Raw genomic sequence first — 18,657 nt, forward strand, 5'->3', positions numbered from 1 at the left:
CCACAATGGGAATGTTTCATTTGTTGCCTTCTAACCTAGGCAGTAGACTGGAACCTTCCAGGGGCATTGGCTCCTGTGCCCTACACAAAGCTGGGGGGTTGTGTGTAATCATGAGGGGTAACCAATGAGCAGCAGCGGTGCAAGTAACATTTCCTCCAGGTCCTGTCCCATCGCTTCTTCACCGGTGCGGAGAGCCACTGAATCGGAATGTAACTCTGCATGTGCGGAAACCAAGTGGGGCGGCTGCACCCCTGCCTGCACGCGGCTGCACCCCGGCCAGACAAGCTGGCTGGGAACTGCCGCTGCCCCGGCCTAGCTCTGTGACGTGTCACGGTGCAGAATCGCAGCCCCCCCCGGACCGAATGCGAAAGGCAGCGCGGCCGCCACGTGGCCATTGTTTCACGCGCCTCCCCGCAGCGCTATTTCAGGGCGGGGCTCCATGCTGGGACCAGGCAGCGAGGAGCTGCGGAACCAGCCTGCCGCCTAGAGGCGGCCGGCCTCCTTCACAGCGCTGCGCGCGCCGCTACCACCTGGCCTACGCGTCAGGCCCCGGCGAGCCAGAGCCACCGCAATGCCTCCTGGGGGTGGTAGTTTTTGCTGGCTAACTGTGGGCCGGGGCGGCGGGCACGTCTTGCCGCGATAGGTCGCTGAGACGCCGTCGCCGGCGGCTGCGTAGAGCGAAGCGTTCTGCGCCTGCCGGAAAAGCGCCCGCTGATTGGCGGCGGCTCCTTGGGGGACCAATGGCAGTCCAGGGTTGGGGCGGAACTCGGTCCCGGGGTGGTTGGTCTGGGGCGGCGCAGGCGCAGTGCGCGGCAGGCTGGCGTTGCCCTCTAGCGACGGGGTAGGGGATGCCGGGCGAAGAGGACGAGGAGGCCGAAGCGGGGGTCGGGGGCGCCGCCTCCTCCCCCCCGGCGGAGGAGTGGGGCGTCCGGCAGCGTTACGAGGATCTCTGCAACAGCCTCAACATGGACGAGCGCGCCCGGGCCGAGGCCTGGCTCAGCTACCAGAGCATGAGGCGCAACTACACCCTGGAGGTGAGGGGCGGCCACGGTGACGGGCGGGGCGGCCGAGGGGGAGGGGCGGACGCCAAGCCCTAGTTGCGAGGGGGGGGGACTCGCCTCCTTTGTGGTTGCCGCCGGGACCCGCCTCCCAGCGGGGGGAAAGGCTCCGTAGCCCTGTGCCGGGGTCCTGCGGCTCTGCCCCGGGTGATCATGATGGGAACGGGGATCAGCTCCAGGAGGGAGCAGAGTGAGTCTGCAACAGGAAAAACGTAAACAACAGCGAGCAGTCCGGTAGCACTTGGAAGACTAAGGAAAGGTGCCGCTGGTATTCTGAGCGTTCCTGGTCCCAGCCCACTTCAGGTGACTGGAGAGTTGGAAGTCCAGCTCCAAGACTAAATAAGGGATGGAGGGAGGGATCCCCCAGTGGCTGTTTTGTTTCAGACCAATTCCACAAGCCTAATGCACAGAGACGGATTGGAGCTTAACTTCGAAAGTATCTTTCGAAAAAGCCTCTTTCAAAAGAGGCTTGCAGTCTAGACGTAGCCTAAGATGCTACTACAGGCAGTCCCCGAGTTACGCGGATCCGACTTATGTCGGATCCGCAGTTACGAACGGGGTTTGCTCCCCGTCTCCCTGGTCTGCTGGTGTCCAGCAGACCAGGGAGACGCGGAGGACCCAGGCAGCTTCTCGGTCCGCCGCCCGCGTTTCCCTGGTCTTCTGTGGGGGGAGGGAGGGGCGCAGCTAGTACGCCCCCCCCCCCCCCAGCAGACCCGGCTTTTCTCCGGACGCCTGTGGTAGAGCAGCTGGGGCGCTGCCGGTTGGTCCCGCAGCACCACTCTGGGCGCTACTGGACCAACCCGGCAGCACCCCAGCTGCTCTGCCCCAGGCGGTCCCCAAGTCAGCCGCTGCTGAAACTGACCAGCGCTGACTACAGGAAGCCCGAGGCAGAGTTGCTCTGCCCCGGGCTTCCTGGAATCAGCCTCTGATCAGTTTCAGCAGCAGCTGACTTGGGGATGCCTGGGGTTCTTAAGTTGAATCTGTAAGTAGGAACTGGCGTCCAGATTCAGCCTGTTGAGACTGATCAAAGGCTGATTCCAGGAAGCCCGGGGCAGAGCAACTCTGCCTCGGGCTTCCTGTAGTCAGCCGCTGGTCAGTTTCAGCAGTGGCTGAATCTGGATGCCAGTTCCGACTTACATACAGATTCAATTTAAGAACAAACCTACAGTCCCTATCTTGTTCGTAACCCGGGGACTGCCTGTATACTGTTTGTTGTTTTTTAAGTTTTTCCTATTACAGACTTAACCTTCAGAGGGATAGCTGACTATCTGCTCGCTGTCTTTTTTTCTTCCTCCCCTTCAACTTTTTTTCCTTCTCCTTCCTTCCCTTATTTATTCTTGGACCTGGACTTCCAGCACTCTGGTCATCTGAAGAAGTGGGTTGTGTCCATGAAAGCTCATAATACCATCTACATGCTTTGTTAGTCTACTAGTAGCACTTTAAAGACTATTTGTTGGTTTTTAATAATGGTGATGTTAGTGGTTGCACCATAAAGGGAAGGGGGGGGGCGTGTGGAGTCTCTCCCCTTACGATGTGTGAACTCAAGGACCTAGCCTTTTCCTAATGAAGGCAAAATCACCCTGTTAGTCTCATTTAGCATGGACGCTCTAATTGATAGCTTCAGGGGGTAGCTGAGTTAGTCTGTACTCAACCGTGGTCACCAACTGGTCAATCGATTGCGAGGGCTTGACCAGTCGATCGTGAGGTGTTCGGGCCACCCTCCTCCCCCAAGAAGCCCCACTACCTACCTCCAGCAAAAATGGAGGTAGTGCCTGCTTTCTGTGGGGTGGACAGAAGTCCTGCAGCTGTGGGGGCTTCCCTCCTCTTCAGGAAGGGGAGTTGGCCCCGGAGAAGGCACGAGCGGGGATTTCTCTCCTCTGCAGGAGGAGGGTCCTGGGAAGAGGCTGGTGCCAGGGACTCCCTGCCCCCACTTGCACCCTGTCCCGTGCTGCAGAACCCTGTCCCCTCTCTCCTGTTCCCCACTGGCACCTTGCCTCCACCCTGGCACGCTGTCCCCCTGCTCCCACTGGTACCCTGTGCCCTGCTGCAGAACCCTGCCCCCACCCCAGCAACCACTAGTACCCTTCCCCAGTACCATGTCCCCTGCTCTCACCAGCACAGTTGGGGCCACATTAGTGAGGCTTCGGGGGTTTTTGGCAGGAGGTGTGGTGTGGTGTGTGGGTGTGGTTTTTTTTCATCTCGTGTGGCCCCAACTAACTTTTCTGTGGGTCAGTGACCCCCGACGCAAAACAGGTTCCCTGCCCTTCTCATAAATAAAGACAATGCAGAAACTTTTTGTGTTTGACGTAGTATTTTTTTAAAAAATTAAGCCTGGCCAACAAACCCCCAGTTGGGACCAAGCCCCCATCTGGCTGCAGCATTATAACACTCCTGCACCCCCCCCCCAGGCCCTAGTTCTGAGCCTATCATACACTGAAACCCCCTGCCCTGAACCTCTCACATACCCCAACCCGAATTCCTGCACCCTCACAGCCACAAGCCTGTGGCTTGCTTAGTACCACAACCCTCCATCTGACCCCAACACTCCCCAGCCTGAAGCCTCCTCCCCAAACCAGCATCCCCTTCTCCACCTCCTCCTGCATCCAAATTTCCTCCCAGAGCTTGCACCTTTCACCCCTTCCCACACCCAAATCCCTCATTCCCACCCCAAAGCCCACACATCCTGTCTCAACTCGGTGAGGGTACGGCTAGACTGCACGAGTTTTTCCAGGATTCCAGAGATCCTGGAAAAACTTTTCCGCATCCAGGGATCATAGAATCATAGAATAATAGGACTGGAAGGGACCTCAAGAGGTCATCGAGTCCAGCCCCCCGCCCTCAAGGCAGGACCAAGCTCCACCTACACCATCCCTGACAGATGTCTATCTAACCTGTTCTTAAATATCTCCAGAGAGGGAGATTCCACCACCTCCCTTGGCAATTTATTCCAATATTTGACCACCCTGACAGTTAGCAATTTTTTCCTAATGTCCAATCTAAACCTCCCTTGCTGCACTTTAAGCCCATTACTCCTTGTCCTGTCCTCAGAAACCAAGAGGAACAAATTTTCTCCTTCCTCCTTGTGACACCCTTTTAGATATTTGAAAACCGCTATCATGTCCCCCCTTAATCTTCTTTTTTCCAAACTAAACAAGCCCAGTTCATGAAGCCTGGCTTCATAGGTCATGTTCTCTAGACCTTTAATCATTCTTGTCGCTCTTCTCTGTACCCTTTCCAATTTCTCCACATCTTTCTTGAAATGTGGCGCCCAGAACTGGACACAGTACTCCAGCTGAGGCCTAACTAGTGCAGAGTAGAGCGGCAGAATGACTTCACGAGTTTTGCTTACAACACACCTGTTGATACAACCTAGAATCATATTTGCTTTTTTGGCAACAGCATCACACTGTTGACTCATATTCAACTTGTGGTCCACTATGACCCCTAGATCCCTTTCTGCCATGCTCCTTCCTAGACAGTCGCTTCCCATCTTGTATGTATGGAACTGATTGTTCCTTCCTAAGTGGAGCACTTTGCATTTCTCTTTATTAAACCTCATCCTGTTTACCTCTGACCATTTCTCTAACTTGCTAAGGTCATTTTGAATTATGTCCCTATCCTCCAAAGAAGTCGCAACCCCACCCAGTTTGGTATCATCCGCAAACTTAATAAGCGTACTCTCTATCCCAATATCTACATCATTGATGAAGATATTGAACAGTACGGGTCCCAAAACAGACCCTTGCGGAACTCCACTTGTTATCCCTTTCCAGCAGGATTTAGAACCGTTAACAACAACTCTCTGACTACGGTTATCCAGCCAATTATGCACCCACCTTATCGTGGCCCTATCTAAGTTATATTTGCCTCGTTTATCAATAAGAATATCATGCGAGACCGTATCAAATGCCTTACTAAAGTCTAGGTATATGACATCCACCGCTTCTCCCTTATCCACAAGGCTCGTTATCTTATCAAAGAATAAGGATGCATTTGTTCTTCTGCTTTTTTTTTTAGTGAAAGAGCAAACATGCTCTTTCGGTAACACCTGTATTCCTCGTTCCACAAAGAATAAGGAGGATTAAAAAAGAAGGTTTTTTTCCTAACATTTGGTCCAGTCTAGACAGGCCAAATGTTGGAAAAACATCTTCCTACATAAGAATTGGAAAAAAAAGTGGCTGTGTAGAGTGTACAAGGGCTGGGAATGGCAAGTGATGGAGAGGAGGAGAATAGAGAGGGCGGGGCTTCAGGGAAGGGGTGGGGTCTTGGGGGAAGGATGGGGCAGTAGATCTTTGTTTGTTGTGAGATTTAAAAAGTGATCTTGGGTGTGAAAAGGTTGGAGACCACTGCCGTACAGGATAAACTTAAAAAACAACAAATAGTCTGGTAACACTTTATAGACTAACAAAACATGTAGATGATGATATGAGCTTTCACGGACACAGTCCACTTCCTTAGATGACTGAAGTATTGAGTTTAGGCTATCCAGACCCAAAATAAATAGGGGAGAAGGGAGAGGAGGGGAAGGGGAAAAAATAAAGGGGATGGGAAACAAGAAGCAGAGAGCATGTAAGTATCAAAGGGAAAACCAAAAAGGCAAAACTGGTAATCTGTAAGCACCTAAAAATTAGATAGTTAAAAGAAGCAGATAAGGATCACAAGGTAGCAATTAGAGAGGAAGAATATGGTACTAGCGCAAGAATCTACACAGATGAAGGTTGGCACCTTCATCGTTTGGTTGATAATGTCCCAGCCAGCCATTATCTCCAGTAAGGCCACAAGTGTGAGAATTAAATTTGTGGATGAATTGTAATTCCAGCTCTTCTCTGTGTATTTGGCTTGTAGTTAATCAGTGAAACGTTAGACTAACGTTTAACTAGCTAAGCAGAGTTTCACCTCTCCAGTCTCCTAGCCCATGGAGAAGGGCAACTAAAATGATTAGGGGTTTGGAATGGGTCTCGTATCAGGAGAGATTAAAGAGAGTAGAACTTTTCAGCTTGGAAAAGAGAAGACTAATGGGGGATATGATAGAGGTATATAGAATCATGAGTGGTGTAGAGAAAGTGAATAAGGAAAAGTTATTTACTTGTTCCCATAATATAAGAACTAGGAGCCATCAAATGAAATTAATGGGCAGTAGGTTTAAAACAAATAAAAGGAAGTTTTTCTTCACACAGCGCACAGTCAACCTGTGAAACTCCTTACCTGAGGAGGTTGTGAAGGGTAGGACTATAACAGGGTTTAAAAGAGAACTGGATAAATTAATGGAAGTTAAGTCCATTAATGGCTATGAGCCAGGATGGGTAAGGAATGGTGTCCCTAGCCTCTGTTTGTCAGAGACTGGAGATGGATGGCAGGAGAGAGCTCGCTTGATAGTTACCGGTTCGGTTCACTCCCTCTGGGGCATCTGGCATTGGCCACTGTTGGCAGAGAGGATACTGGGCTGGATGGACTTTTGGTCTGACCCAGTATGGCCATTCTTACGTTCTTGTCTGCTAAGAAAAGAAATTGAAAGCTCAGAACTTTCAAGAATCAAGAACTAGCAGTTAGACTGGACAGACTAGAGCCATTAATTCATTTTTATGAAACTGTAAATGTACGTGTAGCATGCTTGTGGTGAGATTTAATTGTAACTATTAACTTTAAATAATAAATTTAGTATTTCTGATTACTTTAAAAATCAAGTCTGATTTAAATAAAAATGATTTTTTTAATAATCTGTTTTTATCCACCTTGATATCCCTTCCTTCTGCAGTCTAGGAAGCGAAGGAAAATTACACCTATGGAAGATAGGTTTCCATTAGTGACATACTAGACTTACCAATAAAATATTTCCTCATAGGACACTAGGATATCTCTGCCCACTGCCAGAAAATGTTTTGAATCTCACCTTTGTGACTCTTCCAAGTACCTTGATAAAACAAACATATATCCGGATAAAGTGTATATGTTTCTAAGTATTAATTTTGAGTGCAGCCAATTGGAGAGCCTAACTTGAAAACTTTCAATCTCAGCCCTTGAGGAAAAATGAAAAAACGTGTCTTTAAGAACAATTTTTAGGAGTTTATAGTGGTCATCTAAATGGGCAATTATTCAGTTGTGTAGATAAATAAATAGATGAAATCCAGTATACAACTGCTGTAAATTAGTTGGGGGAAGAAGAATGTTCCAGTAGCCAGGAGCACATTTCATATCCACAAGGTGACAGATCATTTAAAATAAATCTTCTTTTGTTAGGAGTAAAAGAACATGCCCAATATCCCATGTTAAATTTAGCTTAAATATGAAATTGAAGTGTTAGTTTTAGCAATTTTGAAATTACCTAATTTTAGCATTTTTTTTTTTTAAATTCTTGAATTACATTGTGTCTCGATAGCTCCTTTAAATAATTGAGGTCAGTTTTACAACATTTCCTTTAAAATGTGCTTGAATATCTTTTGCGTGTTTTTACATTTTGGATGCCTATCTGAAATAAAAGAAACACTTGTCAATCTATTCTTTAAATGGTATAATGTTTAATTTCACAGGGGAATGATCTACATTGGCTAGCATGTGCCTTATATGTGGCTTGCAGAAAAGCAGTTCCAACTGTGAGCAGAGGGACAGTCGAGGGAAACTATGTATCCTTAACAAGGATCTTGCGTTGTTCAGAACAGAGGTAATTTCTCTTTCAAAAATGCAGCTATATTCATAAAATGTAAAAGACTATATTTCACCTGCAAAGATCTAGAAATTGAAAATGAAAGCTGAAAACTGTCTTTAACCACTTTTATTTCCTGCATTTTGATGCACAGTGTCTAAGAACAATGGTACAGTATTACAATATAACTTACCTAATGACTTGAAGATAGCTAATGTGATGCCAGTATTTAAAAAGGGCTCTAGACATGATCCTAGCAAGTACAGACTGGTCAGCACCATGTGGACAAGGGGGATCAAGTGGATATAGTACTGTATACTTAAATTTCCAGAAAGCCTTTGACAAGGTCCCTCACCAAAGGCTTTTAAGTAAAGATAGTTGTCATAGGATAAGAGGGAAGGTCCTCTCATGGATTGACAGCTGGTTAAAAGAGAGGAAACAAAGGGTAGGAATAAATGGTAAGTTTTCAGAATGGAGAGAGATAACTAGTGGTGTTCCCCAAAGGTTGTCCTGGGACTAATCCTATTCAACTTATTTATAAATGATCTGGAGAAAGGGGAAAACAGTGAAGTGATACTGCTCAAGGTAGTTAAGACCAAAGCAGACTGTGAAGAGCTTCAAAAAGATCTCTCTACCGTGATTGGGAAACAAAATGGCAAATTAATTTGAATGTTGATAAATTTAAAGTAATACACATTGGAAAAAATAATCCCAACTATATATAAAATATGATAGGGACTAATTTGGCTATAACTACTCTAGAGATAGATCTTGGAATCACTTTGGGTAATTCTCTGAAAACATCCACTCAGTGTGAAGGAGCAGTCAGAAAAGCAAACAGAATGTTAGGATCCATTAAAAAAGGGATAGAGAGTAAGACAGAGAATATCTTATTGCTGTTGTATAAAATCATGGTAAGCCTGTAACTTGAGTAGTGTGTACAGATATGGTCGCCTCATCTCAAAAAATATATATTGGCACTGGAAAAGGTTCAGAAAAGGGCAACAAAAATGATTAGGGGTTTGGAATGCATCCCATATGAAGAGAGATAAAAAGTCCAAATCTTTTTAATCTTAGTAAAGAGGAGATGAAAGGGGGATATGATAGATGTCTATAAAATCACGACTGGTGTAGAAAAAGTAAATAAGTAGAAGTTATTTCCTTGTTCCCATAATATAAGAAATTGGGGAGGAGGTGGTTACCAAATGAAATTAATAGGTAACAGGTTTAAAACAAACAAAAGGAAGTTTTTCTTCATGCAGCCCAGAGTCAACCTGTGGAACTCCTTGCCAAAGGATGTTGTGAGGACTAGGACTTTAATAGAGTTCAAAAAAGAGCTAGATAAATTCATAGAGGTTAGTCCATTAATGGCTATTAGCTAGGATGGGTAAGAAATGGTGTCCCTAGCCTCTGTTTAAAAATGGATGACATGAGAGGGATCACATGATGATTACCTGTTGTGTTTACTTTCTCTGGGGCATCTGGCATTGGCCATTGTTGGCAGGCAGACAGGATACTGGTCTAGATGGACCGTTGGTCTGACTCAGTATGGCTATTCTTATGTTTTTAACTTCTGTCATGAGTTACGGTTTCTGTCTTAATAAAGATTTTCCATCATTCTGAATGAGGTTTAACTCAAAAGGTAAAAATCATTTTAACAGACTTTGTGTGGTAGCTTGTTGTTACCACAGTGTTTTTCTATCTCTAAGGCTGTTTTTCAACCTCAGGAAGCACAAGCAGGCCCATAAAAAAGTAGTAGGGTGGTGTTTGGGGGTGTTCATTTGGTGAGGTCAAGTAAAAGCTGAGCTGACCATTCTAAAAATCTTGGGAAGCAGTCCAGTTATTGAACTGGTGCATCGGAAACCACATCACACTGGCAACATATCTGAATACAAGAGCAGCCTGCACGCCTAGCAATCTCAGCAGGAAATTCTCTGCAAGTCAGACACACAGTTATGTACTAAATTACATCCTGGCTTAGTGGAGAATGCCATTTTGGGGCCTGTTTGTCTCCCAGCGAACAAGAAATTCCACCTGCACTGCTGCAGATCAGCACTAGGTTGATCATTCGAAAGGCTCTCCTTTTATCCTGGGCAAACCACCTGTGGTATGCCTTTCCTTCCATCCCACTGCTACCAAAGGTTCTGCAAAACATTGTCACAACAAGGCTCATGTCTTTCTTATCTCACTCAGCTGGCCTAGGCAGTCCTAGTTTTTGGACCTCTCATGAATGTCAGTCCTTCCTCCCATCAGCATATGTCCTTTCCTGAATCTGGTAATTCAGGAGAACAGAAAAATCAGACTTCCTAACCCAAGCCCTCTTCACCTCATGACCAAGTTGTTGTGCTGATATAAAACATAGATGAAGTGGGAGTTCATTCCACTAAGATACAAGCAACCTCAGTGTCATCTCTGAGAGTATATATACTGGTCATACGTAGGAAGGCTATGTGGAGCTCAGTCTATACCTTCACAAAATATTACACTTTAGTCCAGTCCCCTTCTGCAGATGCATCTGTTGGGACAGTACTTTTACAGACATTTGTATCAGCTGCCTCCTCCAACCCTTTTCTGTAAAAACTGCTTAACAACCTCTATTTCTTCTACTTCTAACTGGAGGTTCTTCAAGATGTCTGATCCATATGTAAAAACAACGAGCAGTCCTGTGGCACCTTGGAGACTAACAAATTTCCCTGCCTTCAATCTTTGCTTCAAATGCTGTGAATGAAACACATCCACTCTGACTTAATTAGCTTGTTACACTAGTCCTACAATTGACTGTTATATATACCACAGTTTCCGTAATTTGCACTCCAACTCATCAGATGAGTTCATGACCTAATACTTTTGTTAATCTCTAAGGCTATGTCTACACTTGGGAGGGTTGGCAACAAAAGTGCTGTCGACATGCAAAAGTTGCCAAAAGTGAAAAATGGTCAAACCAGGTTTTTTTGCCTCCCATTTTTGAAAGTTCATGGCCACATTACTAGCACCCTGGTTACAGTTAGAACAAAGTAATGTGGGTATGCATCCCACAGTGCAATGTTGTGGGAAGGCAGAGCTAATTCCTGTGCTTTTTAGAGTTCCCCACATGGAGCAGCTCACTCATCTATCAAATACTTTCCAAAGTTTTGAAAGGGAAGGGCTGCATGCCTGCAGAGCAGCAGAGATCCAAAAACATTCAGCAGAGCCATCAAAATCCATAAAATGGCCATTTAAAATCCATAAAAGCAAGAAAATAAATTTCTTAAAGCTATTGACTCGCCTGAATTAAAGGGCATGGCTTAGCCGGACGGGGCAGTTCCCTCTAGGCACCACATGCCCCTGGTGGTGGGGAGAAGACTTCACATGCTCCCTCGCCTCCAGGCTTGGTAGTGCACAAAGTCTTGCCCCTCACCCTGATAGGGGGCGTGATGCCTATGAGGAACGGTCAGTTGTTTTGAACAGCTGGCAGTTCCCTCCACATGCTCCCCCAGGCCAATCAGGACCTGGGGGTGGACGAGTGCGCAGTCATTCTCTGTTTAAAACAGCTGGTGTCTTCCTCTAGGTGCTGCATGGCCCTGGCAGAGTGGGGGAGCCACCAGCCACTTTGACTGAGCACTCCCTCACCCCTGGATCTCAATTGGCCTGGGGGCAGGAACATAGCAGGAGGGGCCATGGGCCAAATCAAACGGCTTGGCGGGCTGGATCTTGCCCACCCCAGTATGAAGTTCCCATTAGCACTAGCATCTACAGTGTTCTTTGTTAGGTGTTTGTATTGACGGTTGATCATGAACGAAGAGCACTGAGCTTTAATTATCTTTCCTGCTTGTAATAATGCAGTCTTATCAGACTGTGTATGCACCATTGTCAGCAGTTCATGAAGTTGAAAACACAACCTGGTTTATTGTACATTTTTTTTTATAGTTCTTCATAAAAAATAAACTACTTATCCCCATCTTCTAAATGCCCTCAGCTTGATTGAGTTTTTTAACAAGATGAAGAAATGGGAAGATATGGCAAATCTACCCTTGCAGTTCAGAGAACGTACTGAGAGACTGGAGAGAAACTTCACAGTTTCTGCTGTAATTTTTAAGAAGTATGAACCCATTTTTCAGGATATTTTCACATATCCTCAAGATGACCAACCTCGTCAACAAAGAGGAAGAAAACAGAGGTATGTTTTTGCAATTTTTTCTAACTGATTTTAGAGCTACGATCATTGATAATTTCTTGGTATTTCGATTTTTTTATTTTTTTGATTTAGCTAATCTAGTAATTCCTGCAGTTTGTTTAATAGGTCATTCTTTCTTCTGTGCCTCGCTTTATGGTAGCAAATTTCTATTCCATTTCCTTGTTGAAAAACTTAATAGATTTTATGTGTATATAATCAGATTTATGTTAGTATAACTTTACTTTTTCTGATTCTATACTTCTTAAAATTTTATCTGCCTGAGTTTGTTAATGTATGGCTTCCCTTGATTTCCTTTAGCTGGTTAACCAAGAGGGAAATGTATCTGTTAATTGGTGCTTCCATCTGTGTAGCTGAAGTATTCCTAATGTCTGTTGTGCTCAGCTTTTCTTTTCCCTTTCTAACACTTAATTTTTTTGTAGTTATATTTCTCTTTTATTTAATCCATTTTTCTGTGATCTAGGGATCTTAAATTTCCAAATGGTGTTCCCTGGGGTTCAGCAAAGTGAGAAAGGGTTCTGTGAGAAAATTCCATTACAATAACATTTTATGATTTTTTAAAAAATAATTGATATTTAAGCACTTATGAATTTTATTGAAACAATTTGCATTTGTGTTTGCCATGATAAGTGTCCCTGTGTAATGCCAGCTTAGCCAGAGAGAGGGGACGATGATGTCACTACTCAGCGCTGAGTGCACAGGTAGTCAGTGGTGCGATCCCCTGTTATATACCACTGTAAATCCCCGTACTCACTCTCAAGGAGCATGGATCACATGGGTGACTGAATGTGAATATACTAACACCGCATTGCACAAAGTCTCATGACCTTGTTTAGCATTTGTTTATTATTATCCTTACTTGTTTGTGGTCTACTATTTTAGCTCCATATATAAGACTGTTATTAGGGGTTCTGCAAAATTCTTTCAAATTTAAAAGGGTTCCGTGGCCAAATAAAATTGGGAAACACTGGGTTAACTGATTAATCAGGATTTTACATCCTACTGGGAGTGCCTCAGTCCCCTTCCCCTTCTTGCCCAGACCCCACACTCCTACTCCAGCCTGCCCCCGGGCAGCCCCCTTTTGCGTGCTTGATCCCTCATTTTTGGCCCCATCCCAGAGCCCAGAGGAACACTTGAAAATCTACTAGCCCTGGTTCCCCAGAAGAGTTAATCCTGCCGTAGGGTAAGCCCTGAGCCTCAATGCCTCTTCTCCCATCCCCCTCCTTAGGGGCTAGAGCTTGAGGGAAGTGAGATGAAAGTCTTTTTTCCCTCACTTGGGAGCCCTGCAGCTTCCCTTGACTGGAAACAGCAAACCAGAGCCAATGAGAGCTGTGAGGCTCCTTAGCTACAGACCCGTTAGGTAGACAAAGTGGCACGGACCCACTAGCAGCTTTCCCAAAGTGAGACTGCACCAATTTTGAGAAACACTGCTTTAAGTCATACTGTTTTTGTCTGAGTGTATGTATTGAGTTTGTTGCATATTCTAAACTTATTTTTCTTTCCAAAAGACGGCAGCCTTGCACAGTTTCAGAAGTTTTCCAGTTTTGTTGGGTGCTGTTTGTTCATGCAAAAGGTAAGAGAGTCGTTAAGAATGACATTTGCTGCGGACTTCATTTGTTAGCCTATAATATAGTTATATATGAATAAAAAGGAGTGATCCTCAAACATTGGCTACGTATAAAAAATTACAGTATATCTTAACCCAGGGGTGGGCAAACTGTTGGCCTGAGGGCTACATTTGAGTATGGAAATTGTATGATGGGCCTTGAACGCTCACAAAATTGGGGGTTGAATTGAGGGCTCTAGCTAGATGTGCAGGCTCTTGGGTCGGGACAGAAATGAGAAGCTTATGATGCAGGACGGGGCTCTGGCCTGGGGCAGTGGGTTGGAATGTGGGAGGGGATAAGGTCTGTAGCTGGAGGTGCAAGCTCTAGGGTAGGTCCAGAGATGAGGGGCTTTGAGTGTGAGAGGGTGCTCTAGGGTTGGTCCGAGGGGTTTGGAGGGCAGGAGGGGGTCAGTACTGGGACAGGAGGTTGGGGTGCCATGGGAAGGTGAGGGCTCAAGCTAGGGGTGCAGGCTCTGGGGATGAGGGATTGAGGTGGATCAGGGTGCTCTGGACTGGGATGAGGGGCTTCAGAGGGTAGGAAGGTATAGGTGGGGAGCAGGAGTTTGGGGCATGGGGTAGGGCGGCTCAGGTGTGCACTCTTTGAGTGATGTTTACTGTAAGTTGCTCCTAGAAGCAGCAGCACATCCTCCCTCCGACTCCTAGGTATAGGTTTGCATGGCCAGTGGCTCTGTGTGCTGTCTCGTCCACAGGCACTGTTCCAGCAGCTCCCATTGCCTGTGGTTCCCAGTGGTTGGGGAAGGTGCAGCATGCAGAGCTCCCTGGCCTCCTATGCTTCAAGGAGCCATGGTACACATGGAGCAGGACAATCCCCCAATTCAGTTCCCTGACTCCAATCCCCACCACCACCACCATCAAAGCGGGAACTTGCGAGCTGGACACAGCTTGCAGGCCATAGTTTGCCCACCCATATCTTATCCCATTGAATTTCCATAGAGATGGCATTCCACAACAGACCCTGTGACTCTTTTTTTTTCTGTCTTTACTTCTCCAGCTATCCCTTTTCACACATTTTTAATATCAGTGATGAGTTCTGTAATTAGGAATTTTGTTTCTCTAAGAGACAAAAGGCTCTTGAAACATCTGAGTATTTGTGTCCAAATGTTCACACTGTGGATTTTTATGTCCACTGGTGACTGATGGGACCCATGGTTTCTTATATTTCTAGATACACTCACAGTATTTAATAATGTATTAATACATTTTTTATAAACCTATAAGAGTAAATAATGAAACTATGTTGATCTTTCTTAAACAATTATCACAAATAAAATTCTTAATCTTTTGGTTGCCCTCTTTTAGCATTTTAAATTAACACACCAGAAATGTAGTATTCAGATAGCTCTATAACATTGTATAACCAACCTTCTGTATACACCTGCTCCACCAATCACAGAATACAAATGGGTTCCTTGACAACTCACATGATCTCCTGCTCAGCTTGTCCACAGACACCCCAAATCATTCTACAGTAGATTTGGAGTTTCAGCTTTCTCTCTCAATTTTTAAATACATAGTTCTACACATCTGTTTGCAAATGTTTATATTAAAACTCTTCATGTTGGTTCACCCATTGTATTATCTGTTTTTAAATATCTTTCTGCTTGTAGTATCTATACAGTAGGCATTATTTTTATCTTGAATATGTGTTTATTGGATTTATTTGCAGATATTGTATTAAAAGATAAATTACAGTGATTATACAGCAGGCCTTTGATTGTATGTATTTTTAACCTGTTGCTATTGTAGTGAAAAAAGCTATTTGTAGTTAATGAAGAGTAATGAATAGTATGCTTCCTCTAGACTATTTAATCAAAACTTCTGTAGACCAGAAACACATTTTGTCTTGCCTTTGTTCAGGAGCTTCTCTCTCTGTGCGCTTCCAAAGAAAAACAACTACAAAGACTTGTCCTTTTTAAAAAAAAAAAAAAAATTCTATGGGAGGTACCCTGTGTTGACAAATGTATACTATATCACAATACGCTGTTTATTGATTATAAATTGCATGTGAGTTTGAAGGTCGGCGTGTATGATCATGATGGTCCCCTTCTTGTCTTAGTCTGTGAGACTTGTAACAGTGAGCTATCTTGAATCTACTGTGAAAAAAGGTGGTTTAAATTGGCATAGTTCAGTCTTTTTTTTCTGTCAAACGTAGATGTTGTGATGGATTTTTTTTCTTACTCGGTGCCTATATGAAATAGGGTATGGTTGAGAAGGAGGTCACTAGTACTCAGTATAGATGAGATAGAGGTGATGCTTTTTGTTTAGAGGACACATCAAAAGAGAATGGGAAGCTTGATGCTTACACATCTAAGTGAGGAGGCTTGCTCACAGTCAGAGTGATAATTTAGACAAGTTTTTGAATCTCTGATGGATCATGGCATGAGCTTTGGTGAGCAGAGCTACTTTTTTATATGTTTTGTGACATAATGATAATTTTTTCTTAGTGGTCTTTGCCAAGGTTTTTCATGTCTTTGTCCCCTTAATATTGGATGACTGGAATATACACTACATGACGCTGAGGGCCATTCGGAATACATAGGTAGTGTATGATGCAGTTGTTTGTAAGGAGTCTTTTAGATCAGCTGTACTGACTTCCTATTTATTTCAGATTTCATGCAAAGCATTGATATTAATATTTAAAACCCAATGTATCTTTGTTCTAGCTTTATGAGAAATTTCACCTCTTCCCTTTGTCAACTCACAGGAGTATGGCCAAACAGTATTATGGATTCACTTCGTACCAGAGTCAATTAGGGATAGTTGCTTTTATTAATCTCACTATGTCACTACTGTTATAGGGTTAATACTGCCAAATGGCTACACAGCTACTGCGAAGTGACACATCAATAAGTACAAGCAGAGCAATGCGTAAAAGAGTAACAGGCACTTAGAAATGCTTACACCCCTTCAGACTGTGGGGAGTCCCATTCCTGTCACATTGCACCAGGCCACAATGGACATGTCTCCAGCTGGGGGAATCCAGGGACCCTCCAAAGTCTAGGTCCCTGGTGAGATTCACCAGGCACAAGACTCCCTACACTAGTTCTACTACAGTTGTTTACCGGTTATGCGTGTACTGGCTCAATGCCATTCTTACCACTTTCATGAGCTGAGACTGAGGTCAAACTTGTTTACCGCTTAGTAGTTTCCCAGCTGAAGGCATGAGTTAAAGCTGATAAAGCCCAGATGCTGTTAGCCTGGAACCCTGCACGCGCAATGTATTTCAAGGATGGAAACTTCCATCCCAGGCCTGGTAAGTTGCAGGACCCATATATGACTTTTTGTGTGGCACCCATGAAACTATAATTGATTAGTAGTTAAGTTATCACAATTCCTGAAATTAAACATCTGGAGCCTGCATGCAGAGCATTTTCAGTGGGCAGGCTTTAACTCTGGAATTTAGTTCTTCCACTAGTATAGCCAAACCAAGGTTAGGTTTTATACTGTGGCTGAAGATCAGCTATCTGTTTTATTCCCACTATTTGCCTGAGTTCATTCCGGGTTACAATTCTGCTTATATGACAGCTCAGGCAAGTGAGGGAATCACTCTAGGGTTCATTGAAGTTTAGTAGTCAACCAGTTTAGTTGTGCCCATAGCCATTGTGATGAGCCCATTTTATGAATATGGTTTTAATGAACATTTTTTTATGTAATAAAGGGTGCTTGCATTATTGAATAGTTTGTTCGGGGGCAGGTGTCAGTTAAGAAAGCTGAAGATTTTTTTTTCCTCTCATGTACATGTATCTGCCAGAGAGCAGGTGTGTGGGAAGAGGATGGGATTCAGAAACTTTCATGGTTCTTGCAACTTTGACACAATCATTTCTAATCTTATTGAGTGTGGCAGTGACTCTTTTAATATCCTTACACATGAAGTTGTAGCTTGCAACTGGAAGTTGGCTAGGACATTAGTTGGTCTAGACAACTGTAGTCCTTTAGTTTGCTCAAGCATAATAAGTGCTCGGTGACAGGTTCTTATTCCTACTTAGAACTATCAAGGTTTTCCTTATCTCAGACACCACAGAAAGAAAAGGCAATGGGAATATGGTTTAGGTAGGCCACATCTGAGAACTACCCAGCAGTAACTTTTCCAGTTCAGATCATCCTTTGTAATCTGTGCCACATGGTAGAAGGCTGCCATCAGTCCCCATCTGTCTGTTCTACTTGTTTGTAGGACTGATGTCAACTCCACACCATTTTGGGTCCCCTCTCCCATTGTTGGCATCTTTCAAACAAGGTTATGGTAGGAGGTTGTTTCCTTGCTTTACCAGACATTGGTATATACATTTCTCCAGTTTGGCAATTGCTTTTCCTTAATCTGCACGAGTTCTGATTTATCAGGGAACTGGATCCTATATTTAACAATTTCCTGGGCTGGGCAGCTGCCGTGTTGCAATAAAATGAATTTTATAATCTAACCTACTCCACAGTAGTGCTTGGGTTGCTAAGAACAATAAAAAAACCACAAACCTCTTTCCAGGCTAGTCAGGAAGTGGATAGAAAAATTTACCTTTTATCTAGAAAGCAACTAGCAGAATGCTTATGCAGACCCAAAACCTGACTTTAGTCCCCACCTTTGGGGTTGGATTTAGAATTTCTTCCTGGTGCAGAATAGTGTCCCCAGGCAGGGTGAAGGATTTCTTTGAGTGCATGGGAGAACAACAGGAATATTCTTGATGCCCTTGTATCAAGCCAGTCTGCCATGACCCTTCTTCCTACAGTCCACAAGAAGTTTGAATTCCCAGGAAGATGGGAAGAAGCAGGGAAAGGGAAGACAAGAGTTTTCATTCTTTGTTCTGCTGGTCCAGACAAAGCTTTGCCACCGCTGAAGCTGCTGAAAAATACAATATTCAGCCATTTGCTTCTGTTGGTTTTGTAATTTAATATTTTTGATTAGCTATTGATTTATGAGCTGGTGTTTTCAGAGATGAACAACCTAACTTTTCTGCCTAGAATGGAAGAGATCACTGTGTATAAAAACTGACTGAAAAAATACAGTTTTAATTTAAATGCGTTTTCTTTTAATTGACTTTGATATGACAACCAGTGTGAAAGCCTGTACTTACTGTAATCTGTTAATATTTAAATACAAACTATTAATATTTGAAGAGGGCCCACTCATCTGAGTGAAGGAGGCTGCTTTTTAAAAATATGTAGAATAGGG

At 44.3% G+C, this 18,657-nt stretch overlaps 1 protein-coding gene across 2 annotated transcripts in view; it reads left to right on the forward strand.

Moving 5' to 3' along the window:
* The first annotated feature begins 682 nt into the window (after window positions 1–682).
* RBL2 (RB transcriptional corepressor like 2) overlaps window positions 683–18,657 on the forward strand; it is a 70,614-nt gene continuing 52,639 nt past the window's right edge. The window contains exons 1-4 of one of the 2 annotated variants that reach the window (XM_075940272.1): window positions 683–1,034; window positions 7,586–7,716; window positions 11,654–11,854; window positions 13,378–13,442. In XM_075940272.1, coding sequence (XP_075796387.1) covers window positions 849–1,034; window positions 7,586–7,716; window positions 11,654–11,854; window positions 13,378–13,442 — 583 coding nt within the window. In that variant the 5' untranslated portion in view covers window positions 683–848. Of the gene's footprint in view, window positions 1,035–7,583; window positions 7,717–11,604; window positions 11,855–13,377; window positions 13,443–18,657 lie in introns of those variants that run through there. The other variant, XM_075940273.1, reaches the window with a different exon arrangement.

The sequence above is a fragment of the Pelodiscus sinensis genome, chromosome 12 (genome assembly GCF_049634645.1).
Source record: "Pelodiscus sinensis isolate JC-2024 chromosome 12, ASM4963464v1, whole genome shotgun sequence".
Taxonomy (NCBI): Eukaryota; Metazoa; Chordata; order Testudines; family Trionychidae; genus Pelodiscus; species Pelodiscus sinensis.